General features: G+C 42.8%; 2 protein-coding genes across 2 annotated transcripts in view; both read left to right on the plus strand.

The window, feature by feature from the left end:
- Positions 1-4,793, plus strand: part of selenos (selenoprotein S) — a 5,482-nt gene extending 689 nt beyond the window's left edge. Inside the window, exons 2-6 of the mRNA XM_010755669.3 lie at positions 1,525-1,656; positions 1,782-1,888; positions 1,981-2,070; positions 2,476-2,548; positions 4,118-4,793. Coding sequence (XP_010753971.2) covers positions 1,525-1,656; positions 1,782-1,888; positions 1,981-2,070; positions 2,476-2,548; positions 4,118-4,197 — 482 coding nt within the window. The 3' untranslated portion in view covers positions 4,198-4,793. The remainder of the gene's footprint in view (positions 1-1,524; positions 1,657-1,781; positions 1,889-1,980; positions 2,071-2,475; positions 2,549-4,117) is intronic.
- A 2,210-nt stretch (positions 4,794-7,003) lies between these two features.
- chsy1 (chondroitin sulfate synthase 1) overlaps positions 7,004-19,599 on the plus strand; it is a 50,982-nt gene continuing 38,386 nt past the window's right edge. The window contains exons 1-2 of the mRNA XM_027281411.1: positions 7,004-8,019; positions 11,873-12,368. Of these exons, the coding sequence (XP_027137212.1) occupies positions 7,709-8,019; positions 11,873-12,368 (807 nt within the window). The 5' untranslated portion in view covers positions 7,004-7,708. The remainder of the gene's footprint in view (positions 8,020-11,872; positions 12,369-19,599) is intronic.

Here is a 19,599-nt window from a genome sequence, read left to right on the forward strand (position 1 = left end):
GGGGCCCCCCGGGTCCGTCGCTGACCCCTCCATTTCCGCACGCACAACGCACCAACAACAGCCTGGTTTGTTTTGTCTGATGTGTTTTTATTGACAGCCAGTTTATCGCGGACATGAATAGCTTTCTTCCTGTCTGCTGCTACATTATGTCAAGATACTAACAATGACTCAGCAGACGAGGACATCTCAAAAGTAATATTCAGTAGGGCTGCCACGATTAGTCGATTAGTCGCGATTATGTCGACAACTCATTTAGTCGTCGACGCATCGTTTTTTTTTTTTTTTTTACTTTGCTTTTCTCTCGAAAGTGCGGCTTCAGCTTCCTCTGCCTTTCTGTCACATATACACACACCTACACACCCACACCTGCGCATATGCACACTAGTGGTAATCGGCGTCAGGCCTGACTGTACCGTAAATTGTGGTGGCCCTGAAGTGCAAAACACAACAGCAAATCAAATAACACAACAGCCAATCGAATAACACAACAGCCAATCGAATAACACAACAGCCAATCGAATAACACAACAGCCAATCGAATAACACAATAGCCAATCGAATAACACAATAGCCAATCGAATAACACAATAGCCAATCGAATAACACAACAGCAAATCGAATAACACAACAGCAAATCGAATAACACAACAGCAAATCGAATAACACAACAGCAAATCGAATAACACAACAGCAAATCCAAAAACACAATAGCAAATCGAATAACACAACAGCAAATCGAATAACACATTAGCAAATTCAAAACGGAAAGGGTAGGTACCCTCGGGCGACATGAATCGTCGCTGATTGGACTGGTGGTCCTTTGAACCGTAAAGACATGGCTTACATGTTTTCAAAATATGAGCGCTGTTAGTGTATTCTTTAGTATTCTAAAGTATTCTTTAATAGCAGCGCGTACAATTCATGTCGGCCGAGGGTACCTACCCTTTCCCTTTTGAATTTGTTAATGTATTATTCGATTTGCTATTGTGTTTTTGATTTGCTGTTGTGTTTTGCACTTCAGGGCCACCGTAGTAAATGACACCATAACACAGACCCTCCAGGAATTCACGATGTTGCGATTTGCAACTTCAACGCAGCTTCAGTGGACTCTCATTAAAATGTTAATGAGCTATCATCTTAATTGTTTTTTATTTTCAGTTAGCTCATACTTAAAGCTGAAAGCTAATGATCTGATCAGCTGCATGCTGGTACGTACGATCCGATTAGTCGACTAATCGAAAAAATAATCGGACTATCAAAATAATCGTTTGTGGCAGCCCTAATATTTAGTAACATGTGCTCCTCCTTTATATCTATTCTCTTTTCCATCAATACCCCCAACCTATTATTGCTATTATTATGATTATTAATATTGTTGTTAATATTGATTTAGTTCAATTAAAATGATGCATTTCTTCCATTATAACATTTATATGTATTCTCATTTTTAATCTATATCCATCATGCCCCTGTCAGGTAATTATATGTGTAAAACTAGTAACGTGCTGTGTTTTCTGTCCACAGTAGGATGGTTTCTGTCCCAGTATGGGTGGTACCTGGTGGTTGTGACTGCGCTGGTCTACCTGCTTATCCAGTACCTAAACAAGAGGATGTCCAGCCAGAGCTATCGCAGCTCACCACCACAAACACCACAAGGTCAGCATATCGTTTCAGAATAGGAATCTGAGTGAGAAAACACTACACGCAGATGAGAGAGCCTCATTGAGACTTAATAAACAGTAAGAGAGAAGTCAAGTATCCCTTTCTAATCTCTTCTAAAGATGCTGAGGTCGTGGTGAGAAATCAGGAGGCCATGGAAGCAGCTCGGAGAAGGATGCAAGAGGAGCTGGATGCTAAAGCAGCCGTCTTCAGAGAGAAACAGAAACAGGTGCTGTAGGAGACATAAATGTTTGACAGACAGACTGTGGACTGTCCAGGATGTCAAACCTCAACTCAGTGTGTGATGTGTTTTGTGAACAGCAAGAAGAAGAGAAGAGGAGGCAGAAAATAGAGATATGGGAGAGTATGCAGCAGGGGAAGAGTTGCAAAGGAAATGCAAAACCAACACAGGTCAGTTTCTGTATGTTTTGTTTTTATCACAGATACTGAATCTGAAATCTGAAAGAGAGCAGCCCCGGTTGATCTGCTGATGCCTGTGGTTACAGGTGGTAGCAACATTGTTACAAACTTTTAAACGTGGCAACTGTCATGGGTGAGTGAAGAGTGTGGAGCTCATCAGCTGCTCCTGACTGTTCCATTCCTCCACATGATGAAAACTGATCTGCTCACACAGTAAAAGCCACCATGAGTTTTACCAATCCGACACTTTTAATGTGACGAGACTGACATAGCTGAATGCTGCTATGTGACATTCGGTCTCCTGACTCACTGAATCTGTAGACTCAACAACATGTTTGTTGTCTTTGTTATTATACGACTACTTGAATATGAAATAATCAGTGTGAATCATTGCAGACAACCGAAGAAGCCAGCACGTCAACAGCAGCGACGAAACCAAAGACGGACAAGAGGCCGCTTCGCGGTGCAGGTTTGTACCTCACAGGAAGTGAAACACAGCTGGCCCGGCACACACTGATGATTTACATAATTCAGCGAGGAGTAAATTTGAAGTTCATGTGCAGCTATTTCCAACAAGTGCATCAACAGCAAGTGTATGTTTGACAGATTACACTCAGAGTTTAATGAATAAAATCCCCCAATTAAAATCCTGTTTCATCTCACAGCCAGGTGTGGGTAGTGCGCTCTGCTACACCTGTAACCACACTCAACAGTCTCACAGTGTAAACCAAACAAGTACATTTCTACAGCACTGCAGCAAGGTGCCAGGTTAAACCACTGGAGGTCAGCAAAAACAATATTTTCAGTGCAAATAACTACTATCTACTGACACAGATACAGTTGTGTGAACGTCACCATGTTTGTCACACTTAAATGTTTAAGATCATCAAATAAATGTTAATATTAGACAAAGATAACCCAAGTAAATATAAAATGCAGTTTTGAAGATGAATGAGTGGAGTGCCAACGCTTTAGAAATAGCTCTATAACTCTTTCCAGACTAACAGTCAGTGTCAGTGATTTTGTTTTTTCATCTTTTGTCGAACGTTTTGAGATCACAGCGTGATGTGTTGCTGTTTGAGATCTCTCAGCCAACTTCACTTCAAGTGATTTCTGGATTCAACAGGTCTGCAGTGATCAGGCCTGGGTGTGGACAAAAAAATAGTTTTATCTCTTAATAAATGAAATCATCATTTAAAAACTGCATTTTATATTTACTTAGGTTATCTTTGTCTAATATTTAAATTAGTTTGATGAGCTGAAACATTTAAGTGTGACGAACATGCAAAAAAACAAGAAATCAGGAGGGACAAACACTTTTTTACACAACTGTGTTTCTCATGCATACAGCAGTATTGCAGCTTTTGTAATATGTTGACAAATTGTTTTCAGAATTAAATCTTCAGCAGGTAGTTTGAACAAGGAAAAACCTTCAGTCTGTGTTTGTGCTGCTCGTATCCCTCACCTCCACCACCTCTAAAAGCCATATTCAGACCAAAATCAAGAAACAATCAGAAAATAACTTTCTGATAACTTCTGATTCACCACAGCTGTCGCTCTAAAAACAAGCAGACGCAGACCCCAAAACAAAAACTTCTTGCTGTCACTATTTTGCAGTGTATGTACAAAAGATAAACCGCGAAAGAATCCTAAAATAAAACAGATTAGTCCATGAACTCCACTTGGATCGCTCCTCGTTTCACTGATATTCCAGGCCGACAGTGGAGCAGTGTGACAGTTAATTCAGGTTCTACTTCTCCACCTAAACCTAAACAGATTTTCAGAGTTATTTTTTATAAAAGTGACATAGTGTGCTTCAAATGTTCACCTTCAAATTCAGTCCTTTGCCTGCCAAAGCACACGTCCACATTTCTAACTCTTCTCTCCTCACACTGATTTCCGTGGCAGAGACACACACGTTCCTTCTGTTTAGGTCCCAGTTGAATTGTTTAGCAGTCCTTGATGGAAAAAAAAAATAGTGTGTGTGTGTGTCCTTTACCAGCTCTTTGTAATCTGTTCTCCTGTGTGTGTGTTTCAGACTACAATCCCCTGACCGGACAGGGAGGAGGCACCTGCTCCTGGAGACCTGGGAGGAGAGGGCCGTCTTCTGGTGGATGAGGTTAAAGAATGTCAGAGACATTGGTCTGCGTGACCTTTGACCTCTGACATCCTGACGTGCACACTGACTGACTGAACCAAGCTGACAATGTCACCAAAGACGCTTTTTTTTTTTTTAATTATTCAGATTTAGTTAAACTCGCTCCATACTTCCACTGGGTGTAGATGAGTGCATTCATTAATAGCACATATTTATCCTGTTTGATTTCCTCTATTTGCTCTCTAATCTGTGTGCTGCTGCCTCGTTAAGCAGCAGACATAATGTGATTATTACGAAACATGCTGTTAAGAGACAAACGCATTTGGAAATTGAAAGCTTGTAATGAAGCCAGTCCTGTAAACGGTTCCTAACCGCTGGATGTGGCGGATGAATTTCACAGTCAGTGTGTCGCTTTTGTTTTGGTTCTTTTGTGTAGCTCCGCAGCTTTAGACGTGATATTACTGCAGCAGCTGCAGCTGGCGGACATATGGTTAATTACAAGAAGTGGTACACTCTGATTATATAATCACAAACATTTTTAATCTGACACAATGTAAGGAGGGATGTCTACACTGTTACACAACATTTTTATGCAATAAAGACATGATCACCAGGAGTTTGTATTTGTCCACCTGGAAATCCACAGGCACCAAAGGGGTGGTGTGAAGGTTTCGACACTTCCTAAGCTTGACTTAAACCTTATTTGTTCAGAAAGAAGAACACACCAGGGCGCCATTAGCAATCATGCAAAGCAAGCAACTCATGGGGGTCCTCAGAGCCTCCGGTTCAGTGTGTGACAAAGCATTTGTAGTCGCCTAAAGGTGCCCTGTTTCCAGTAGACTGTTTACATTGTGTGTTGAGGTCTCACAAACACACTCAATGAACTCCATTGTTCATAAAACATTTGCAGAGCAGATTTTTTTAAGCAGTCCTCTTCTTCACTGCCATTGTTGCCACATGTGTTGGCATGCTACCATCTATCAGTGGAATAGTGTGAAACCACTGGCAGGAAACACACAAACACACAAAACGGGGACCAACACATGCTTCATAGCATTACCAGTGGTCAGATATTCCACAGGTTAACTTCAAATAACTGCCAATTGTATTTTGAATCTCTGCCACTGAAGCGATGATAAGGGCCTTCAGGAAAGTTTTGCATTAAGCCTAGTCTGGACACCCTGTCCTGCTGAGAGTCCAGAATTAAAAAGAAAACCTAGTTAAGACCTTCGTTATTTCACAGCAGTCCTGAGGCCAGATTTCCCTCTGAATGTGAAACACTAAGTTAATAATAATGATAATAATTTACTATTAAGTAAAATGTGACGTGACCTGGCTTTGAAGCAGGGTGTACAGTCTGGTGACCTACAGTAAACCTGACAAGTAAAAAAAGAATCTAGACATGGTAGCTATAAATCATTTTAAAGTGTTGTCACAAATGAACTGTGTCTATGTGCACACTAATTACCCTGTGAACACATGCACATGCACATGCATGCACATACACAGCCAAGAATCAGTGCACATGTGCAGGTCATGTGTTTATACATGTGTGCCTCTTTACAGGGCATTGCAGCGCAGCATACAATGTGAGCGAAATTCCACAGAGGGACTCGTGGTAGTAGTCTGCTGAGATTTTCCGATGGGTTTGAAAGAGTTTTAAGTTTGTGACGCATAGAGGAAGATGAAATACTTCAACCTGACCAACCAACGGGTTGCTGCAGAGACGTCTACGACCACGTGGTGGAGCTGCAGACCACAGGGCTGGCTGAAGGACATGCTACGTTTGAGGATGTTTTCCTTGACATATAGCACAGTATCAGCTTCTATAATGTGGCCTACCCTATTCCTGCAAATAAACTTAAGATGTCTTTTTCTTTTTTGAGGTACATGGGGTGGTTTGCTCTACCAACTGAGCCCAACGACAGATATCATTTTCTACATTATATCTGTTGTAGATCCATGTGATCTGACATGTGTACATTCATATTTTTGAACTATAGCGTTTGAATTATTAATCTCTGTACCTTTTCTATGTATTTCGCTGCATTTTTTTAGTTGTTTTTGGATGTTAATCATCCTGGTTTGGATGATTAACCACACCTGCCATCACGGAGCCGTGTGTGTGGTTCCCAGTCTTTCAAACATTCTGTCACAAGGATGAGCCAAGTGGGATCCAAATGTTCTCGGTATTTAACTTTTTTTTTTGGCATGAAGTAAGTGTGCAGACTACTGCTTGGTAAAGCATTCCAGTGTTGTCATTATTATTAAAGTAGTAATGGTGAACACTAATTAGAAATATTAGTGACCTATTGTTGTTGTTGTCACTATTTGTAACAAATAAATAAACCTTTATAATTGTCACAGACAGTTGCTTTATGATGCAGATGTGATCAGTGGTCTTGTGTGTGGAGATTTCCCCTCATAACTTAACTTTTTTTTTGGCTCCAGAAGTAAAAGTCCAATTTATTTGCCTCATAAACAATGTTACATGACTCACAGCTTCACTATGGCTCAGGTCGGCACCGGTCCAAGATACTATTGCGTCAGAACATCTCTGGTTCTTTAATAAATAAATAAAAAAGTACATACGTAGAAAATTGCAGGGGAAGTGAACTACGACTCCCAGTGTGCATTTCGGCGAGAAACATCCAATCACCGATCTTGAAAATACTGTAAACGTACGCCCCTAGCGGGCCAGGCAGCAAAAGAGCGTGAAATGATTGTATAATATATTTGAACGTGTCCACTTTTAATTCTTTTGGAGTTAAATCCTGTTTAAATTAATTAGTTTTATAAACGTCCGCGACGACGCAGCCGCCGTAACTATGATACTGGATTCTCTCTCCATGGCAACGGCAGCGGAGGCTCACGGGTATTGGAGTACTTGACAATTATTAAAAGAAATGAGCCAAAATGTGTTATATCTCGTAAACAACGTCGAAATATATGATAAAGCTGGTCCTAATGTAAACATATATGGCTTCTATATCATCCGGGAGACTTGTGTGTCTCTACGTGAAGCAGAGTTAGTAAGAAGCGAAGTGGCGGACCCTCCCACTCCGCGACTCACCCAGCCAGCCAGTCAGAGCTCTGCTACGGAAAATCCGCTGGGTCAAAAACACTGTTAACTCGCGACGGCGATCTCGACGGTCTCGACATTCTTCCAATGGCGAGATAATGATGAGAACAGGGGGCCGCTGTTCAAGGCAAAGGAAAAAAAAGGGGGCTGCCGTGTAATGCGCGACCAGGTGTTTGTTGAATGTCGCCGCCCGTGATCGATAGCGACGGATGGTCGGAGCGAGCAGCGGCGGAGAACGGTTCAGGTGGCGGCTTCAAGGAGACTGCTGTGATGCTACGTAGGCAACTGGAAGAAAAGGGCTTTTCTACCATGAGAGAGTGTGTGTGAGACACGAGAGCTCTGCTTTTTGTTTTTATTTTTTATTTTATTTTTTTTTACAAAAACGCTTTTTTTTTTTTTTTTTAGGATCATTGGGATACACAGCGAGCTGGTGAACTTTTTTAGGGGGAATGGCAGGTCGAAGCCGAAGAGCATGGTTTAGTGTTCTGCTGGGACTGGTTGTCGGGTTCACGCTGGCTTCCAGACTCATTTTACCCAAGGCGTCCGAGTTGAAGAAAGCCGGACAAAAACGGAAAGCCAACCCCGCCGGCTGCGGGTTGAACAGGGGTCTCATAAGGGAATACGGCGGAATACAATGGCCACCGCAAGATAACGGTTCACCGGCGACCGAGAACCCTGGAGCCAGGTCTAATAATTTCCTGTTCGTTGGTGTCATGACCGCCCAGAAGTACCTGAACAGCCGAGCCGTGGCGGCACATAGGTATGTGATGTGTTACCTTCACTATTGCACACTTAGCACTGTAATGTTATTTATTTATTTATTATTTATTTTTAACAAACGTTCAACACTGGAATAGGCCAGCTAGCAGCAGTTAGCCCATTTCGACCCCCATGACTACCCCTCAGCTGTGGGTAGTGGTCCACACTGATTCAGCCTCTACAGTTTGTGAATGCATAAGACAATACCACTGTAACCAAAATATAGGTGCTGCGTCATATGTTGTAATGTATGTAGTGATATACCCAAAGCTGCCTGGTCATTGCTTAAGTTAGCTGTAGAACTGCCTTAAAGTCCAGGTTCTCCTTTAAGTAGTCAAATAAACTTATTCCAGTCTCAGTCATAGTGTATGCCTCTTCACTGAAGAGTCTAATATTAACACCTGGACTACAGGTAACAGCTTTGCCTTTGCATCCTCACCATTATCAATCATATATCATAAATCATAATCCGTCAGAGCATCTTCCAGTGTCCGTAAATATATTTCAAGGGTTTGTCATTTCAACCATATACACAGTACACAGTGAAACGAGACAGTGTTTTGCCAAGGACTAAAGGACTATGGTGCTATATATATATATATATCTATATTATTCTATATATATATATATATATATATATATATATATATAACATAGCCGGCTACTACGGAAAACAAGACTGGCCATATTTATATATATATATTGAATATAATATATATTGAATATATTTATATATATATATATATATATATTATATATATATATATATAATATATATATATATACACACACACACACACACACACACATATATATATATTATATTATTATATATATATTTATATATATGTGTATAAGGTCCTGGCTAACCAACCAGACATAGTGTGAAGAGGGTGTGGTGTAGATGTGGCGCTCCCAGCTGACGCCAACATCAGAAAGAAGGAACATGAGAAACTTGAGAGTATCAAGGGTTAAAGAGGCAGCTGGAACGGATGTGGAAGGTCAAGGGTTGCGTGGTCCCCGTGGTAGGGGGGCACTTGGGGCCGTAACCCCCCAAACTGGGAGGTGGCTCCAGCAACGTCTGAAGCCTCAGTCCAGAGAGGCTCTCTGGTAGGGACCTGAGCTTGAGGATGACATGGATACCCCCCGCGGGGTGAGAAGGATATTATATATATATATATATTATATAATTTATATTATATTATATTAGTATGATATGGATACAGTATGATATTGATAGATAAGGTAGATATTGAATAAAAACAATTAAGCAGCAGCAGCAGGTAACCAAGGTGCAATGTGCGTGCACGTTTATGCAGGAAGAAACTGTTTCCCATCCTGGCAGTGTTAGATTAGGATCAATTATTATTATTATTATTAACTGAAAAATAATTGATAACAATAATCAGAATGTTTCACTCAAATGATTATCAAATAACTGTTTCCTGAATAAATAGACTAACTGCTGTGGTTTAGGATGCCTGCTGTCATTTGCATACAGCTCAGTATGTTTGAACAGTGTTTGGCTGCGCAGTATGAGTTCGCACTGGCAGGTCAGTGGGGTTTGAGAGGTTATTAAGCTTGGGTGACTTGAAGTGAAGAATATGCTCCAGTGAACATACACGGGATGTAGACGATGGGTTCTGCTGGTCCTGCCCGAGGACTACAAGGCCCGTGAAGACAGCAATGTCAAAACAGGGCTTCTCATTTCAACGACCACCCGATAGAATCACATCTGAGTTTTGACTTACTGTGCTGGCATTTCCTCACTGTACTACGCACAGAGTCACATTCAGACAGAACTTGTTATGTTTCTGTTGAGGCATCCTGACATTTCTACTGAACAGTGCTCAGACAGTGCTCATTATCAACTCCTGCACTGATGATATATGTCCAAGCTCAGAAATAAGCTGGTGTTTTCCTTCCTGTGTCCCAAAGCTCTGATGCCACCATTGATATGGGTGCAGCTGGGTTTCTAGTTTCACCGAGGAGCCTTCAGCAGTATGATTCTGTTAAAACAAGACCTTGTTAAACATAGTTATTCTTTCAATTGCACCAGGTTCTGATGCCTAAACCACCTGGAGGGAATGCTTATTTTAGGTTTTAATGGAATTATCATGTGGACTAAGAGGAAAGGACAAATGGTGACGCATGGCAGACATGCTTACAATCTTTGCAGTAAATGTACTTGCACTAAATCAGAGCAGTTCTCTGTAATGTTAGACCACCAAACATGCAACAGATCATTGTGATGAATATCAAAAACCTCTGAGATAAATCTCAGCGTTGCTCTTCTGGTGACACATTGTGCGATGCCGGGGTCATACTTCATGATATCAGTCCGATTATAGCCTGATTTTGGAGACATGGCCTGTCCACAACTGGCTATCGATAATTTTGTCTTGTGTTGTAGTGCTCTAATGGCCCACTTCCACTATATAGGCCTACATGGCGAAATGAAAGAGGAATGATGTTGCTGGTTCTGAGAGTGGGAACTGTCAAACAGAGTAAAAGGTCACCATCGCCTTTTTTTTTTTGAGTTTCCCAAACAGAAGACAGCCTGTATCATACACAGTTTACATTCTTGTTTCTAGAAGTTGGTCCCCTAGCACCACCTTCCTGAAAGACGGCAAGCGATGATTGGTCAGGGAGCGACGTGTTGTCAGTCAGAAGAATTTCTGACTCAAACAGACCAAATATTGTGTAGTCTGGTGCAGATTAAGGGGGCTCTATTTAGAGAATACAGCATAAATCAAATATTTAAACTTAAGTTACTTAAATTTTACACATTGAACCTTCATGCTGATGTTTTCCATCAGCTTACTGACTTCATTTTGCACCCCTTTTTTTTTTCCTTCGGATGCAGATGTAGTGAAGAAAATCAATAAGATCTAGATAGAAACTTGCTTTCAAAAACAAGTCTAATCGAGGGTTTCGATGCCTCAAAGACTGTCCCGGTGGGCCATGTTCAGCCTGTGGAACAATAATTTGTTATCTGCTCATGGGTTCACTGAAGAATACATGTCCCATTGGAAACATCTACTTCAAGCGTTTGACTTACAAAGAAGTCGTGTGTAGCTCTTTGTTTGCTCTTTGTTGTGGCATAAAATAAGGAAAATCACATTTTCCACAAATGGAGGATGGACATTCCCTCGTCCCGTCTCTTCCTGTTTTAGCTGCATTTTTTTTTTGGTCGCCCATCTCACATGCGTCTGATGTGTTCACATGAGCCTTCATGTGAACACATCCGTGCATGCAGGAACCCAAAGTAGTATCAAAGACCAGTGTTTGCGTCCACGTCTGCATCGATTTTAATAGCATCTCTCGCCCTTTAATCAGCACAGCTGTCTATAGCAGCTGCATGACAGCTCACTTCACTTCCACTTTATGTGTGTGACTGCGACCTGAAGCATATTTTTATGCCGTTTTTTTTCCCCCTCTGTTCTTCAGACTTGTGCAAGACTGCGATAATTGTGTATTGAGATATGATTGCCACAGGGTACACAGAAGAAGTACAGTGGCTAAATGTATCCGGTGTGACACTGATGGAGGACTGCAGCTGCAGCTGACAGGCTGCTTTAATGCTGCAGAGACAAGAGGCTTCATTCCTGGGCCTATGGAGAGATGATGCCATATACAAAAACAAGCGTACTTCTTTGTCTACCTGATTAGCTCCCAATGATTTCTTGTGAAATGTTAAAAATGCACCAAACGAGGGGGCTATGATTTCATGTCTGTGTCCAGTAGTATGTACAGAACCACATGAGCATGCCATGTCTGCTTCGTTTTGTGTGTATTTCTTTCCTGAAATCCCACTTATGTGTGTTTGTGTGTGTGTTTGTTTGTTTTTGCAGGACGTGGGCTCAGACAATTCCAGGTCGTGTCGAGTTCTTCTCCAGTGAGGGCTCCGACACCTCCATACCTATTCCCATAGTGGCACTGAGGAATGTGGACGACTCGTACCCACCCCAGAAGAAGTCCTTCATGATGCTCAAGTACATGCATGACCATTACCTGGACAAGTACGAGTGGTTCATGAGGGCAGACGACGACGTCTACATCAAGAGCGAGAAGCTGGAGGGTTTCCTGCGCAGTCTCAACAGCAGCGAGGCCATCTTCCTGGGCCAGACGGGCATGGGGGCCCGGGATGAGCTGGGGAAACTGGCCCTGGAGCCCGGGGAGAACTTCTGCATGGGGGGGCCCGGGGTGATCATGAGCCGCGAGGTCCTTAAGAGGATGGTGCCCCATATCCGAGAGTGTCTACAGGAGATGTACACGACCCATGAGGACGTGGAGGTGGGCAGGTGTGTCCGAAGATTCGCCGGCGTACAGTGTGTCTGGTCCTATGAGGTAAGATGATTTTGTGTTTTTATATTATATTTTTTCACATAATTGTCTCCAGGACACCAAATTCAACTTGATTTAAGATTTAAGGACCCTTACTAACGTAACAGCAACACAGTCAGTAACTGGAGCAACAGTAGCTTCTGTGAGAGAGTTCTTTGAGGCAGTTACTACGTAATCCTCAGAATCAGAATAGGTGTAAGGTAAACCACATCATTTTCCAGCTCCTCCTTGGGGATCCTGTGGTGTTCCCAAGCTAGATATATAATATCTCCAGTGTGTTCTGGGTCTACCCAAGGTTTCCCTACCAGTTGAACCGGCACTGAAAGCCTCCAAAAGAAGGGTCCCAGGAGGATCCTCATCTGATACGCAGACTACCTCCACTGGTTCTTTTCAACGCAAAGGAAGTGGCTCTATTCTCCCCTCCAGATGTCTGGGCTCCTTACTCTATCTGGTGGAGCCCGGCCACTCTGTAGAGGAAATTCACTTTGGTCACTTGTATCCGAGTTGTCATTCTTTTGGTCACTACCCAAAGCTCATGATCATTGGTGAGGGTTGGAACAGAGGCCGAATGGTAAATTGAAAGCTTTTCCCTCTGGATCAGTTCCCTTTTGACCGTGACTGTGCAATGCCGCAACAATCGGCCTGTCCATCTCACATTTTAGACACACTAGATGCTTGAACTCCTTCACTCGGGGCTGCAACTCATTCCCAACCCAAGGGAGCAATCTATTTTCCGACTGAGAACCACTGTGAATAAACATCCATAAGGCTGCTCAGCAATTGAACTCAGGACTTGCCCGCAGCAAGTCTTACTCGCTGTCAAAGTAAAGCAGTGATAGCTGTCATGCTCATCCATGGGAACATTGCATAACTAATTCAGCATTCTTTCAATGGTGCCAATTTTCCAAATGGTCAACAAATATAGGCTTGTTGTCGACACTGTACAGGGAGGAGACAGTAGTGGAGAGACAGTGTGCATCGTTTATGCCGTGGATGCCATGAGGGCCTTTCATTCCACCATGATTCCAGTTTTTCACATCTTGTATCGGGTATTTAAGCGGCACAAATCTGTGAAATTACTCGCTCACCTTTTCCGGTGGCAATTCTTGTACGCAACTGAGGCGATGGCGTGCTCCAGTAAACTTCAGGACGATACGAAACCACCCTGATAGTGAATTCCATCCCAGTGAAGTAGTAGTTGCCAACTTCCTGTTCACAACCTCCTTCTGTGCTTACAGATGCCTGTGGCTAATGCAAACCATTCAATACTATAACTGCCACATCATGTCATACTCAAGTTCCCCCGGCTTGATCCAAATCATGTCTCTGTGGCTGCTACCTACATGCTGTGTCACAACTCATTATACAGGAAATTCTGTTTGGAATATATAGCAGTGTAATTCAACAGCACCACACTCCACAATGGTAATAGAGTTGAATTAACATCACTCTGACGCTGTGACCAATTTGAACACTGTGAGCTCCAGAATAAAGATCATTTAGGACTGTGTTACACTGCACTGTGATGAATCATGAAGGATTTAGTCTCTGACTAAGGCGGTTGTTAAGGAAGTACAGAGGTGCGTGATGAGAGTAGGCTAATAGTGTCACTGATGTCATTGTGGTTGATGACTGAGGAAGTCGTCAAACCGCCTCTAGCAGAAGCCTCGAAAGAACGCCGCACTGAAATATCATTCGATATCTATGGAGAATTAATTTCTTCCTGTCTCGTCAGAGCTCTGAGACTTTGGCACAAGTTTTATCCTTTGTGGGGGTTTTTTTTCTATTAAATATAGCTGCCATCCACCAAGCAGAGAGACCATTATTCACAAGCTAAAGGCCGACTCACATCAGAGGCGTACACGCCGCGGTCACCGGAGCAGATAGCTGCCAGTCTAGTCAATGAGGCGCGAGCTTTCCGTAGCATTTATATTTTTGACGCAACCCCTGCTAAACCTCGTAAATTTCAACAGAGCAGAATCAACATAATAAACTTCCGCTCCCTTTCAAAATAAAACAATACGCAGTTCATGTAGCTTTTTACAACTTCACATCAACGTTACGTCATGACCGGTGGCACCACGTCAGCAGTCAATCAATCAAAGAAACATGAAACGATGAGAGACTAATTGTTGAATTGAAATAACACAATAATTCATGACACAACAGATCCTTTTTATAATCTCTTCCACGTCGGAGAAGCAATAATCTCTTCCACGTCGGAGAAGCAAAGTCAGCTGTTTGTTGTTGTTATTTTCTTTATACACAGTTTATTTGCGGGGTCTCGCGTACGTCCAGGATTCTATCGCAATCTTGCGTTAATGCGGCTCGCGACGCTGCCGTTACGCTGCCAACACGCGCCCGGTGTGAGTTGACGCCGGGCAAGGGACGCAGCTAAAACGCGACGCAGCCATTACGCCGTGTAAGAGAAAAGATGCTTTGTACCTGACTGAGCTGCTACAGTCCCTTGGCAGGTGTGTGTGTGTGCGTGTATATTAACAGGATATGCTTATGTGGTGGTATTTTGTGTGTTCAACGGGGCAGAAGTGACATGACTTTCTTCAAAGCTGCAGCCAGACAACATACCAACTGTATCAGCCCTGAGCCATCACTTGCACATTGCAGCTGGTTGAAGTTGTCTCATTGGGTTTGAACTGTCGTTTGCACACTGGATATACACCGTGTGTGTCTTTTTTGAGTTAAATAAGAGACTTTATTTGTTTTAATCTGTGTCTAACTGAATTCTGAGCAGTTGTAGGTCACCGTAAGGTCACAGTGACCCTTGTTTTCACGTGTCGGCCCTGACCCGCGGACCAACCTTTGACCTGACTGGGTTTACAGAATAGCATTCCATTCACTGGCACTGTGTGTCTTGGCTGCACTGTTGTGTGATGTTTGCACTTAAAGGTTTTGTTGTGTTTAGATAGCGGCACACACGGCCATGCTATGTTTTCAAGAGTCTTGATTGCATACACATAAATCACCCGAAGCGCACACACACGACTCCCCGCTCAGACACACAATTACAAACACAAATATTACATTTATATCAATACGCGTATATTTATCAGGCAAGGGTGGAAATACCCAAACTGGCACGCGTTCAATCCAAAGAGTGAAGTGAGGTTTAACTACAGCTCGGCTGAGTCGGTTGTGTGCCTGCTTCAGCCAGTTTAGAGCCTTTTTACGAGTGTCGCCATCGTTGCTAAAGTCAAAAGTGATTAAGACAACACCGCCAACCCAGTCAGCCAACCACAGCGGCCCCACGTTGGGACGGAGTTATGAAAGAAATGCAGCAGCCTCTCCGTGAGCCGAGCGCAGAGCACAGAGCGCAGAGCATGTTTTCTGTGTGCGCTCAGCCTGTTCTCTGACATGTCTGGACACGGCCGTGACATAGACCTGTTGCTCATGTGACCGGCATTCCCACGAATCGGAGCTCTTTGAAACAAAATTACACGGTACTGCAGAGGTTTAATGAATCGACTGTATGAGATGACAGGAGATGTGATCTGGGAACGATAAAAGGCGCCTTTGGTCATGTGTTCAGCTTGTGTCTGCTCTGGACAAAAGGCAGTATTGATGTATTGATACTGACTTTTATTTTTTTAAATTCCTATCTGATAGATCCAAATCATAACTATGACAGTGTTATTCATTCATATCTTTCATCGCAGTGGACTGTATTTTATCCAGTAGACTGGCACACATTTTTCTCCCTTTTACTCTCTAAAATTGTAGTTTTCTACTAAACCTCCTTAATCAGTCTCTGTCAACATATCGTTTATCAATTTGTTGGTTCATTTGGCCTGATTGCTTTCTATCACAACAAACACAGAGGGCTCTGTGCTTCGACGGGCCGTGGAGGGGTTGAATCAGGCTGTGTAGTAATTAATTTGATTTTCATTTTGCTTCCGTTTATTAATTCGTATACAGTTCAGGTAAATTTAGGACAGAAAACACAGCCAAGAAGTGTGAACTGCGTTTCTACTTTTCATCCGGTCTGGTCCCTCTAAATGTTCCTAATCATTGCCCGGTCCATGAACGTGGTTCCAACGGCAAGGCGATGGACAGGTGATGCGAAAGAAACAGCGAGAGCAGCAGCCTGATGGGAGCATTCACGGAGAGGCAGGAAACCCTGGTGCTGGTCTGTTACAGGGTGAACACACACACACACACAGAGTGAGTGTTTATGAGAATGGGTTACCTAACGCAATAAAATAATGACTGCTGTCATTGACTGTTATTGCAGCAACTGCTGAATCATCCACTCAGTGTCATAATCTGCCTTGTTGTGGTATTTCCAAACAACTGACTCTCCTCTTAAGACCTGAAAGTCCTTCCAAGTCTCCTCTCCACTCTAATGTGTCAGACTTTCTTTCACATCGGTTCTGAATCTATATTCCCTGCACTTTTTAAAAATATTTGTTTCATTTTGTGTAACTGACTCCTTGCTGCGAGTGCCATCTGTCAGCCTCCCGTCTCTGCTGACGGATTATAAAACTATAAAAACCAAGCCCGCAATGCACATCGAACTTGTTGATTATAAACTAGAAAAACTACAAAGTTTGATGGGGTTCATTGATTTTAACGAGAATCAAAGCGGTGTCAATGTTTCCGATGATTGGAATGGATCCAATGTGGCTTTCCTGCCCAGGTAAGTCTCGGTGAAGCCCAGCAGATCTATATTCATGGGCATGAGCGTCCACCCCCCTTCCTTTTGAAAACGGTATGTGATAGATTCACAATACATGACTGGGCAGAACAGTGTGTGAGGGAGTATACTGACATGCCGATGAGGACAGTGACCCATCACTGCTGTCTCTTTTTTTTTCCATTCAAACAGTATTTTATAACTTTCAGTGCTCCGGCTCTCAGAGGGCCTATATTTTCCAGATCAGTCAGATCAGCTCGTGCTAGACTAATACACAGGAAGTCAGCCACCCACTCTTCATAAGCAACACGCTCTTATCTCTCTAACTGTTTCTCAACTTAGCTCTGTTACACAACTCTTTTTTGTGAGGTGTGAGAAACCAGTAGATGAAGTAGTTTTCTGGGCATTTTAATTTCCATATTTGAGCACCGGCACTGAATTATTATCGAGTAATTGACTACTTGGTTGGATTATCTTACCTTTGTGTGCTGTAGAGATCTGCCAAGATTAGCTGGCATGAAGAAAAACATACCCACAAGCAATGACACGTTGCAGCCGTTCGTTAATTTGACTGAAAAATTCAATTTTTCATCTGCAGCCTCCAGGCTGCAGCTACACTTTGCAGATCATGATGGTAGCTCGCACTGCGTTGTGCACCGTTCCACCTTTGAGGCCAGATAAGTGACGCGTGACTGAAGGTGTTTACAGGGGTTTAAGTATGCTGGATACACTGAATGAATACTTATGACACTTTTAACCGAGGAGGAAGTAACATATGCCCATATAAGGGCATTCAAGTAGGTGGTTGCAGAACCGGAAACTTCAATGCAGGCTGCTACAGGTAGCCAGCTGAGCTTCAGGTAAGGCCAACCAAGGCAACGTGATCAGAGAAGGTTCTTTGGCCATCAATCATAACTCCTAAGTTTCTTGCTACCCTGATAGGGGCCAGACATAGGGAGTCAGTGTTCATGTTGATGTATTTTTGAGAGGTTCAGCTGGAGGTGGTGTGTCTTCACCCATGTAGATATGTCTGAGAGGCATTCACAGACCTCTGTGGGCACCGAGGGGTCGTCAGCTGCAAATGACAGATAAGTCATAGACCATCCCTAATTAACAAACGTCTAACATATTTGGCAAATGAGAAAATAATGTTTTTTTTCACTTGTTACCAGAGATGTATAAAGTACTGGAGTAAAGGAGTGGAGTAGAAGTACAAGTGCTATATCAAAAAACTGACTTGAGTAGAAGTTGAAGTGTTCTTTAAACACCATACTTAAGTAAAAGTACTAAAGTATTCAAAATGTTTTGTACTTAAGTATTGCAAGTAGAAGTATGTAAAAAATTGCTACTCAAGTACTGAAAGTAAAAGTACAAGTAAAAGTACAAGTACAAGTACTGTTGTTTATATTATTTCAAATATTTATTAAGGCACAACTTCTAATGTTACAGTGTTACAATGTTCATGGTAGAGTTCTGTGATTTCCCATGGTCTGTGAATGCGTCTGAATGAATGCGAGAGCGAGGGGGCGGGGCAGCAGGTGAGAGAGCGCACCTGGGTGCGTCAGGTGTATGACGTACGGCGCACGAGCGAGGTTGATGTGTGAGACCGGGACTGTTCTGTTGGTTTTTTGGCGTGGTTACGGCCGACAGTAACCGAGTCCTGGAACCAAACCGTTCAGCAATAAATGCAGGTTTGTTCAATAACGCCTCGTCATTCATCACGTGTCCGGCTGGACGCTACAATAGTAACGAGTAACGATTCAGCACATGAAAAATGTATGGGAGTAAAAGTATTAAATTCATCAAAAATATGTAGTGCAGTAAAAGTAGAAGTTGGGGAAAAAAAACAATACTCCAAAAAAGTACAGATACTGCATTTTAGTACTTAAGTACAGTACTTAAGTAGTTCCACTTAGTTACTATACATCTCTGCTTGTTACCATGACTATCTCTGTCATCGTCGTGTCTGTGTACCGTATGTGACGGTGTCTGTGTCCTCTCCTGTTGTGGACTGTGTTCAGACGGCGCAGTATGCGGTCGAGCCCTCGTGTATTTTCAGACATCCTGTGGCCGCCGCTCTGTGTGCTTCTCCTCTGTCTCTCCTTCGCATCGCAGCTAAAAGTAGGCTCCTGCGAGCGAGGCCTTAAAGAGCAAATAAATGTTTACACTCACGGTTCAAAAATAAACAGAAATGGAAGGCCAGAGTGCTGAATTAGCATTAATTACAGCTCTGCAGCATGAAGCACAGGCTGTGTGTGGCTGCAGCAGCAGTGAACTGGTATGCAGGATGCTGACATTTCGGGAGGGGGGGGCGATGAGTTAATGAGACAGAGATTTTATAGGTCTAGTAGCGACCACTGAAAGTTGTAAAAGTCCTCACTGCTGTGGGTGGCCTTTTTCTGATTAAGCACTATTTTCTGTCAAAGGTTAGTCCTATAGGATTTCACTCCTTCTTCAGTGCATGCCACTCTCCCTGTGTTAGAATGTAACCACTTGTTATGGCTTTTTCTCGTCTGCGTGCTTGTGGCGGGCATGCTCCTTCTTTAAAATACACTATGTGCTTGGTGTTTTGTTCTACGGGGC

Source organism: Larimichthys crocea, chromosome VIII (genome assembly GCF_000972845.2).
Source record: "Larimichthys crocea isolate SSNF chromosome VIII, L_crocea_2.0, whole genome shotgun sequence".
NCBI lineage: Eukaryota > Metazoa > Chordata > Actinopteri > Sciaenidae > Larimichthys > Larimichthys crocea.